General features: G+C 24.3%; 1 protein-coding gene across 2 annotated transcripts; it reads right to left on the bottom strand.

Moving 5' to 3' along the window:
- Positions 1-7195: 7195 nt before the first annotated feature.
- Positions 7196-8560, bottom strand: LOC110623298 (transcription repressor MYB6). Of its 2 annotated transcripts, none has more exons than XM_021768217.2 (3): positions 8362-8560; positions 8149-8278; positions 7196-7861 (listed from the first exon to the last, which is right to left on the bottom strand). In XM_021768217.2, exons 1-3 carry the CDS (start codon positions 8522-8524, stop codon positions 7456-7458), a joined length of 699 nt encoding a protein of 232 aa, XP_021623909.1. In that variant the 5' UTR covers positions 8525-8560; the 3' UTR covers positions 7196-7455. The 2 variants fall into 2 exon arrangements, with proteins under 2 accessions (XP_021623909.1, XP_021623916.1); XM_021768224.2 differs by having other exon boundaries at positions 7197-7861; positions 8392-8560.
- Positions 8561-11324: the final 2764 nt, after the last annotated feature.

The following is an 11324-nucleotide window of genomic DNA, read 5'->3' as shown; positions in this document are numbered from 1 at the left end:
TCGCATATACGACATTTATATACGTGTGATAGGAGATCTCTTGTCTAGTTTTGGTTGGGGAGAGAGAGATGCTAAAAAAGTTACTACAGTAATAAAAAAAAAGTTTGGTGTGGCGTGTGAATACGTGGAAATTCTCTTAATTTCTTTGAGATTTCTAATTAAGAACGTCATAGTCAACATGTGAAAGCTATATAAATCCTATTACGACAAAGTTCAATCTGTTGGAGTTAAAAGAAAAAAATCAATATTTTATATATTTATAATTAGTTTATTAATCATTAATTGCAAAATTAATTAAGCTGTATTTTAGTATATGTAAGAATTTGAAATTTTCAACCTGTGTTTTCTCAAACTTAATCATTTATATTTTAATAATAACAATAATATATAAATATTAAATTATGATCTTAATCTATTTACATCCGAATTTAAATAATTAAATATAAATTAATTATATTATGATTAATTTTTAATAAAAAAATAAAAATTAATCATATAGTACTATAATTTTTTCTAATTATTCTCTAATATTTTATAAATGAGTAAAGTTAAATGAGAGTATTTTTATCACTTTATAAAAATTTGAAGTTGAATCAGTATTTCAAGTATATTTAATAATAAATTAAATTATTTGTTATTTATTTTTATAAATGATCAATAATATAATTAATTTATATTTACATGATATAATTTTTATAAATTTAGCTATTCAATAAATATGAAATAATATTAAGACGTAATTATATATTTTTAAGTAAGTAAATTTGTCATAATTAATCCATGGTAAGGTGATGAAACAAGTGTCTGTAAATAATTGGGTGGAATGTTGATAAAGGAAACGTTATTATCAACTTTTTATAATCCCAATTCCATTAAGCAAAGCTAGATAGATTATTAAATTCTTTTTCTATCTTTTCATGCAAAAAGAGAAATAATAGGGTCATGGGGCTAAAGAGGTGTGTATGGTTGGACACACCAAGGATGGATAAGGATTAGGATTGTGACAAAAAATTTAGTTTTATATTAAATTTATATTAAGCTATTCGATTTAAATTAAAAAATTGATTCAATTAAATTAATTTAAAATTTTAATTTAATTTTTTTTAATTTAATTTTAAAATTTTAATTATTTTAATTCAGTTCGATTTTAATAAAATAAATTAAAAAATTGAATTTAACTGATTAGTGATAATAATATATTATTTTTAATAGGGTAATTTACGATTTAGTCCCTGGATATTGCCATTATTAACAAGTCAGTCCCTGTATTTTCAGAAACCTATTAAAACATCCTTATATTTTCTCTCCGTCAACGAAATAGTCATTCTGTCTATTTTTTCCGTTAAAAATATAGTAAAATACTAAATTACCCCCAATTATTTTTCTCCTCCTCCTCCTTCCTTTTCTTCTTCATCAATTCTTCTTCCTTTTGCTTCTTATTCTTCTTCTGCTTCTTCTCCTTTTTCTTCTTTTGCTTCTTTTTCTTCTTTTTCTTCTTTATCTTCTTCTTCTTCTTCTCATTCTTCTCCTTCTTCTTCTTCTTTTTCTTCTTTTTCTTCTTTCTCTCCTTCTTCTTCTTCTTCTCCTTCTTCTTCTTCTTCTTCTTCTCCTCCTTCTTCTTTTTCTTCTTTCTCTTCTTCTTCTTCTTCTTCTTCTTCTTCTTCTTTTTCGGAGTCGGAAGAGGAGGAGGAGGAGGAGGAGGAAGAGGAAAGAAAAGATAGGGACTATTTTGTTGATAAAAAGAAACAATAAGGATGTTTTAATAGATCTGAAAAAAGATAGGGACTATTTCGTTGACAAAAAGAAACAATAAGGACGTTTTAATATATTTCTAAAAATATAGGGAGAGACGATTTCGTTGACAGAAAGAAACGATGAGGAGGGACTATTTCGTTGACTTAAATAAACGATAAGGATGTTTTAATAGATGTGAGAAAAGATGTGGACTATTTCATTGATGGAAAAAAATAATAAGGACGTTTTAATATATATGAAAAAAGATAAAAGTATTTTAATAGATTTTTGAAAATGTAAGGACTAACTTGTTAATAATTACAATATACAAGGACTAAATAAATGGTTTTATTTGAGGGTAAAATTGGATTTTAAAATTTTTCTCTCTCCTCCTTTATCTAATTTTAATGGAAAATAGGACGGAAGGACTATTTCGTTGACGGAAATAAAATATAAGGGCGTTTTAATAGGTTTTTGAAAATACAGGAACTGACTTGTTAATAATGACAATACCCAGAGACTAAATCGTAAATTACCCTTTTTAATAATATAAAAAGATTAGATTATATCAATGTTAAAATATTTCAATTAAATTTTAAAATACTAAAAATAAAGTGTAAAAAATAAAAAATTTATTAAAAATCTAAACCGATCAAATCAAATCGAATTAGATTGATTTAATTCAGTTTAATTTCTGATTAAAATCGATTCGATTTTCATAAATACTAAAATTTTAATTTTCAATTTATTCGGTTTAATTTAATTTTGAATTTAATCGATCGAATACTCGTATTCACCCTTAATGATAACCTAAGACTTTGAGACAAATAAGATATTCATCCGTTTAGTTTAGTTGGGTGATTAATAATATATTTAATTAAATTTTAAGAAATTTCAATAATTTATTTATTTATAACTCTTATAGTATTCGATATTTTTTTTTTTTCAATACATGGGGAAACCTACTTTACATCATATTTAATTGATCATTTATAGCATATCATACGCTTTGTATTTTATTTTAGAAGTTTTTATTGCTTTATTTATTATTTTAAAATTAAAAAGTATTAACTATTTTTTAATTTTCACTTTATATATTATTATTCCTAATTAATGTTTTTATCTCTTCATTTGTTAATATTATCTTTTAAAATGAAAAATATATTAAGAGTACTATAATCAATTGTTATTTTTTTATAAAAATGATTATCCAATTTACTTATATAAATATTAGAAATTCAAATTTCTAATATGGCAAATATTTTTTACCTAAAATGATGAGTTGTTACCTTTTTTTTACCATTTGACTTCGATTAAAATATAATATTTTATTGATAATTTTAGTTCTTAATTATTTAAAAGATAATTTCTTTTTAATAAATCTCTTAAATCACAGTATCAATTCAATTAGTAATTATAAAAATACTAAAATTAACAAATAAATAAATATCTTAATTCACTTATTAAAAAGCAAAATTTAATACAATTTCCAAAATATCCCAAACTATTACTGTGCGCTAAGAAGTAATTATTTCGAATTTATGATGTCATTAATCAAAATAACTTTGATTGAAAATAATTTAATTTTTAATTAATTTGATGGGTGATTATTAATTAATTAAATCAATAATTTTAATGGAATGTGGATGGGAAAAGGATATATAGTGGGTAGCTTGTTGACATTTAGCATACAGAAAATAAAAAATAAATAAATAAATAAGAGAGAGAGTTGACAATGAGCTCTAGGAACCATCTTCTTCGTAAGATCACATGGTTTCTTCTACTGATTCATTTTCGTTCCAAAAAGAAAAAAATAAATTTCAATGTAGTACGAAAAATTGTTGTCAAATTTTAGTGATAGCCAAGGAATAATTCAATGGCCGTGAATATAGGTTTTTTTTGTTAAATACATAATTTGACCCTTATTTTTTATACGAAAAATTATTTAATATCTTGATTTTTTATTAATTTTTAACTATGACTTTTAAAAGATAACTATTCACATGTTAAATTTTATAAATATAATTATTTAACTCTTTGAATTTAATAAAATATAACTATTTAATTTTTAAAAATTTAAAATATATATTGATATTCTGATATTTAAAGAAAATAAAATTTTTCGAGTGTATAAGCATAGTCTCTTTACCTCCGTGTATCTCTATTCTTTTATCTTCTAACTACGTGTTCCATCATTTAAGACCATATTTATGAACATTTTTTTTTTTATTGAGACGACTATTTAATTTAATAAGTCCAATTCTGGGTACATAGAAGTGCATAGCTCTGCTGATCCATTTAATCGAGTAGATCGAATTTCGACGTCTCAAATCATTATTGTAGTTTGGTGTGCTGGATTATCATAAAATTCTGATTTGTCCCTTTTTTTTTATGGATTTAGTTAGAACTGAGATGTTTGAGATCCAACTGTTATTAAAAATTTTAGATCAATCCAATTTGTTTTGACCGTGAACAGAATTATATGTTAACGGGTCAGTATATATATAGTGAGTTTTGATAGATTTTAAATTTGATTGAGATCGTGTGATAGTCGCTTTATCATATGTATATATATTTAATATTTAAATGTAGCGTGGATCAAAATTTAGATAAAAATTACCCGTTGGAGAGGTAATGTAAATGAATGGAAGCCATAATTTTTAGATCCACATAGAATGGGGTAGGCGTTTGAACGTCGGGCGAAAGCCTATAGAAAGATCCCTTTCATACACAACAGCCACTCTCCTTTTATTATATTAGAAGCGGCAGCTTATTATTCAACCCACTTTTCAAATACCCTTTTCTGCTTTTTTAATTTTTTAACGGAAAGTTCACACCTTTATAAAATAAAGGAAATTAATTTCCATTCAAAAAATAAATAAAAGGGAATTAATTTATCATTTGATTATGTTAATAATAAATTCAAGGGAAATTAATAAATTTATTTATGTAATTTTGTGTTTTGATACATAAGAGATCATATATTTAAATTCTATCAGTTTAAATATTATGCTATATTGTATTATTAAATTAATAAATATTAAAGTATGGTTCTTTATGTTTTAAAATGTGAAACCGTGTAGGTTTTTTGTTTACTTTTTTCTTATTTTTTTAATAAATCTGTTATTCTTAATTATATATATTAATTAATATGAATATTATACTAAATATTTAATTTAAAAATATTAAATTTATTGAAAAGTAGGTTAATAGATGTTGAACCAATCTTGTCATTGCAAAAATTAATTTGAAAAGAATCCTAATTTGATTATTCAATCACCGATTCACGGCCCACACTGTAACTTTCGAAGAAAGCCATCCTATTGAGACCCAAATGTCAAAAGGAGAATTTGCTTTTTTTTTTTTTTTTTTTTTCTTTTTTCATTTCATTTTCTGTACCTAAATTTAATTATAAACGTTAATTTTATTAATATAATAATTCAGACATATAGGAAAAATAAAACACATATCCAAAAATAAATTGCTTTTAAAAATAAAATAAAATAAAATGACTTTGCTTGGATGCAGTGAAAAGTGGGTAGTCAGCAAAGCAAGATGGATCACAAATTCAAAGTGGATGAAAATAGAATTATTAGCGCATCCAAGCTTTTGGCATCCTGTTTAAAGAAAAAAGTGCATGGTACACGTACTTGCTTTGCTTCGCTTCTTCCACTGATGAGAACGTGCAGTTGGCTTTTATTAAAACAAAAAAAAATATATTATTATTTAATTTTATGATATAAAAAATTATTAATTAATTAATTTATTTTAAAAAATAAAAATTTATTAGTTAATTTTTTGTTAATTTTAATAGTAAATATTTTATTATTTAATTTTATAATTTTAAAAAATTTATTAATTAATTTCTTTATATAGATGATATTTTAATTTTTTTTAATCCACAAAATATATTATTACTTAAAATTATAATAAATTCTATTTAAAATTATGGTAAAGTTCACCCAACATTATTGATAATTAATTTCTTATTTATCAAGTTCATACATGCAAATGCATATTTTCAAAGGTAAATTAGTCTCAAGAATAAAAGGAGTGGAAAAAATATCCTTCCTTGTGAACGGAAATCAGTTTAGCAATTTTATTTATTTTTGTTTTTAAAATATATTTTTTAAAATAATTATATTTTTAAACTTAATTCTTTTTATTAAGCTATTGAAACACAGTGCATTCAAAACTTTTAAATAATATCAAATTAAATTTTAAGTATTAATCAACCGACTATATTTACAAATGTACTTATTTTATTGGATAAATATTTTCATATAAAATACTTTTTTAAAAAATAATTTATATATTAAAGTTATGAAATTCAGAAAATAGGATTTTTTCTATGTATTTGTAAGCTTTCCTTTGAGTGGAGTCCTTTTTCCCTTTTATTATTTCCTTTTTGTCTGCCAGAGGCTGTCTAACGGCCTCTCAGCTACAGTGACGTCTGTCTCTGTTAAATGGATCCATACCATTAATTGTCATACCTGTGTTAAGCGGCCATTTAATTTTTCCTGCGCATGCGAATAGGGCTGTAAAAGGACGGAACTAACTCCTTTCTCTCATGTCTCTTTCTTGGGCCGGCCTCCTCTTTAATGGATTTGGGCTTACCGACGACCGGGTCCATTACTCAGGCTGGATCTTGGGTCAAAGCCACAGACCAGGCCTGTCTAGGGGCATTCCGAACTTAAGAACTGATATACTTTTGGAGGGCCTGATTCAGCCCATGGGTGCGAGCATATACTATTTTAAAAATATAAATATTTTATTGAATAAATATTTTTCATATAAAATACAAAAATAATTTATCAATATAAATTATTTTTTATAAATAAACAGAAACTTAATTAACTAAATTCAAGAAAATTATATTTTTCAATGAAAAACGTGTCAATTATTTTATACCAAACTTATGTTTATTGTTTTAATTAATTTGATATACCTCTTTGTCAAAAATCAAACTGCAATCATCCTAATCTAGAATTAAATGGAAAAATCGATTATTTATGTGTGTAAAACATATATATTTTATAATTTTAATAAAATCACACCATGTTTATATGCAATTAAAACTGTGTATTTATCTTTATTTTTCTATCTATTAAATAATTTCAATCATAAATGCATTGAATTATTTTATACTAAGAATAATATATAATATATTATTATTAATGATAATATTTTAATGTTAATTTTTTTTTTGTTATTTTGATTCCAAATCTGATTTCTAAAAGTTTAAAAGAAATAGTAAATTTAATTCTAGTTATAGTTATCTAGAACCGCATAAAACACATGTTATACAAATTATTTTAATGAAAAAAAATGTAATATTTCAATTAGAGTATAAGTTTTTTTAATTGAAGCCTTAAAGTTAGTTATTAGTAAAGTTTAAATTATTTTTAATTATATAATCTTTATATATATATATATATATAATTAAGTTAAGAATGAAGACATTAGTATATATATAAACTGTCTGATCATTCTAAACTTCTGCTGTTTTAAGCTGTACAAGAAAACCCAATACTTCCATGGCATGATGAGCTAAATCAGCCAGTTTCTTAAATTACGTTTAAAAGCATAAGAAATTATCAAAAGATAGTTAATATTGGTAACATGGATTCTTCTCTTTTAGTTAATTAGCCATTTTAATTGATCCCCACTAAAAACATTATTAGGAAGGCTTATTAATTAAGCAATTAGGATTAGCAAAGCTCATAAGAAGAGAAGAAGCGCAGGTGATGTTTCGTTTTGTAGTACTTCACCAGTTGCAGCAATACCGCAATTTTCAGGCTTGGTTTCCAAATTTGGAGCATGAGCAGGAGAAGGAACAGCAATGGTGAGATCAAGATTTATGTGATAAGAACCAGCAGAAGTTTCATCCTCCTCGAGAGAAGAAGTTGCTGCATCAGAAACTCCATCAGTATCAGCCTTAGATTTGTTGGATTTACATGCCTCTTCGTCATCATCAACAGGTTGAGAACGAGGAAGAATTTGGTTAAGTCGATGATTGTTTGGGTCTATTCCCATGTTTATTAGCTTTTTCCTCAGATAAGAGTTCCAATGATTCTTCACCTCGTTGTCAGTCCTCCCCGGCAGTCTCCCAGCTATCAGTGACCACCTGACACTCCACAACCCATTAATTCTTTAGCACAGCTTCACCTTATATACACGCACATATAATATAGCAATTTTTAGCACTAGGGTTTGGATATTGAGTTCATGCACAATAAAAAAATTAATGATATTTTTTTATATGTAATTGCGAAATTTTGGTCCTTCATTACAAATTTTAATATGCCGACGCTTTGTTTTCATTAAAATTTCGGCACAAAATTCTCAATTTATTGCGGTGTAAGTCTCTCTCCGTATATGTATACATGAGGGTGAAGAGAAGAGGAGAGGTACCTGTTGCCAAGGAGAGCATGGAGCTTAATAATGAGGTCCTCCTCATCTTGAGCAAAGTTGCCTCGTTTGATGTCTGGCCTAAGATAGTTTCTCCATCTTAGCCTGCAACTTTTGCCACAGCGATGCAATCCTGAGCATATACAACAAACACACGTATGAATATAGATGGAATATAAAATATTCAGTTGGGAAAACATCCATGCAAGTTCAAACCTTGATCCCCTCCCCTTGTTGTAAATATACCTGCAGCCTGAGGTATGGAACGCCAGCAACCTTGGCCATGAGTTGTAATATAATCGATGAGCTTCTGGTCTTCTTGCTTGGACCAAGCTCCTTTGTTGTTGTTGCCTTGTTTATCACAGCAAGGTTTTCTCATTTTTGTTTCTCTTAGAAGCTAGCCTTCCAATGAATTGAAAGAGGGGGATCCAAACACTGAGGAAGAGCATTTATAGTTGAAGAGAAGGACGGGAAGATTGAGTTGGACTGGTGGTTTTTGGTGTTTAGGTGGGTAGCATTGGATCAATAGTCTTTCCTTACTTCTCCACATGTGACCTGCTGGTTCATTACATTTCTTATTTATGATTATAAATTTATTAGACTTATAAATGAATTTTTTTTTCTTTCTTTTATCTATCGGATGCTGTATGAAATTTGAAGCAATTTTTAGGCCAATGGTGATTTTCTTGGGTTGTCTGTGTTTCCTTATTAGTTTATTTTACAGGTTCTATGAAGTTTACAAATGATAAATAGCCATTAACTATAACTGATAATTAATTCTATCCTATATATTTTAAGTATTTAATAAATTATGTTTAATTGTTGATATATAAAATAGCTATATATATATATATTATTGAGATAAATATAAATTATTAATTTATTATAAAATAAATATATAATTATATTCATGCATGTACATAATTTTTATTATATAATAATAAATATTTACAATATAATTGTTATCATGCATATACATAATTTTTATTACATAATAATCAATATTATAATTAATTTAATTATTGTTTATAATATATTTAATTTATTTATTATGTCTTATAATTTTTTATATTTTATTAATATAAAATTTAATTTCAAAAATTTTAATTAATAATTTACAATATAATTGTTATCATGCATATACATAATTTTTATTACATAATAATCAATATTATAATTAATTTAATTATTGTTTATAATATATTTAATTTATTTATTATGTCTTATAATTTTTTATATTTTATTAATATAAAATTTAATTTCAAAAATTTTAATTAATAAATTTTTAAAAAAATAATATAGTCAAAATCAAACAACTACTACTAATTAGAAACAATTTTAATTGTAAAGCTAATCCAAAATGCGTTGCCTATTAGCTCTAAGTTATACTATTAATAGCTTACCAAATACTTTAATTTAATTTTTTAGATGCTTATTAGCTATCATCAGTAACATCCAACAGTAAAAGTAAACGTTTTAAAATTTTTATCTTTCAGAATAAAAAAGTTTGCAATGTTTTTTTAAAATTTTATTTTTATAATTAAATGATACATATAATAATAGTATAAGTTATATTATAAATTATCGTCATAAAATAAGATTACGTGATAAAATTTTAATAAAGTACATCACGCAGTTATAAAAGTCTCACCTATAAAAAAAATTTGGACATTATAAACGATAGAAACGATAGAAGACTTATAATTTTCTAAATTGATCGAGAATTTCATACTGTAAAGTTATTGTCAGATACTATAATTTAATAAATTTCAATTATGTCTATAACTTTAAAATCTTTTATCCGGTACTAATCGAATTTAACTCTATTTTTTTATAATATAAAAGCAAAGTATAAATGAAATTTAAGGTATATATGTTTATAAACTTATTTTAAACTCAAAATTTTTATTATACTCACTTTTTTAATAAATTATTAACTATAGTATTGAAGTAACTATTTATGAACGCCAACCAACTGATGACTCTTTATTTTTTACAAATTAATCAATTATACTTCAATTCAATTTCCACTAAAAAATAAATCAATTATATTTCGATTCAATTTCGACAGCATACTAATGATTCATATTTATCTCCTTGTTAATAAACAGTGAGATGAATTAAGGTTGACCTATGTATAATCTCCCACTTAATTTGCCTTAGTTTTTGATTATTTATTATATATTATTGTACGTTGTGTTTAAAGTAAACACTATTTTATAAAGTATTTATAATGTAAAGTTTAAGTCTTCAACTATCAATCGCTCAATTTAAAAATTCAAATTTATAGGTGAAATCATGAGAATATTTTGACAGCTCTAACACACACCTCTTACATCTAAACCTTCATCAGTATTTATAATCTCATTAATTTTAACTTTTGCAGGATTATTTAATTACCTTAAATCTTTCAGTTCAAAGGTGCTTCTACACCATGTAAAAAAAAAAATTATTAAATTTTTATAAAATTATAATAGTAATATTTAACTCTTTAATTAAAATAAAAAAAAATTGTGGGTTTATGGTAATTAAATAATAATTTTTTTATATTACATATATAATTTTATAAAAATTTAATAATTTTTTTTATAAAATGACTCGTTTCAAATAAATGATAAACGAGTAGCATTCCTAGTAAAATAAATATATATTTAATAAAAGATAAGGATGATATATGTAATTTTGTAATTTAACATAAGTATATCCATAATACTCCATTAAGATAGTGAGATATATTAAGTAAAACATTTCTTTTAAACCATTCTTAATATTTATGCATATATAATTAATTAAATGCTTATTTAATAGTATATAATAAAAAAATAAATAATAATAATGAAATTTATTGATTCAATTGATCGTTAAAATAAATTATTATAGCTTACGTATCATTTAAAATACCAACGATGAAATTAGTAGAATTTGATAATTTAGGAAGGGAGAAAATGAGTTTTCTAAAACAAATAATTTTGGATAGTGAGTTTAATAGCAAGTATGGTGGGTGGAGTAGATAGAAAAACTATGCTTGCTTTATGCATATATATATATATATTATGATTTAACAGTTTTGATGGAATTTTACAATACATTTTAGCTTTCTCTTTCTGTCTTTAATTTTCATACTTAAGACTGGTTGCTTTATAGAACATCTGCCATCTAACAGTCATGCTTAATATGCA

This window comes from Manihot esculenta, chromosome 1 (genome assembly GCF_001659605.2).
Source record: "Manihot esculenta cultivar AM560-2 chromosome 1, M.esculenta_v8, whole genome shotgun sequence".
Taxonomy (NCBI): Eukaryota; Viridiplantae; Streptophyta; class Magnoliopsida; order Malpighiales; family Euphorbiaceae; genus Manihot; species Manihot esculenta.
Note: the sequence above shows the minus strand (reverse complement) of the source record. Positions and strands in the feature narration are given on the sequence as shown.

Bases quoted from the DNA above. Each gene is read 5' to 3' on its own strand.
- LOC110623298 (XM_021768217.2), bottom strand. From the start codon at position 8,524: ATGAGAAAACCTTGCTGTGATAAACAAGGCAACAACAACAAAGGAGCT. The intron at 8,279-8,361 runs GTTTGAACTTGC...GTATATGCTCAG, and splicing joins AACAAGGGGAGGGGATCAAG to GATTGCATCGCTGTGGCAAA. The intron at 7,862-8,148 runs GTACCTCTCCTC...GTGGAGTGTCAG, and splicing joins CATGCTCTCCTTGGCAACAG to GTGGTCACTGATAGCTGGGA.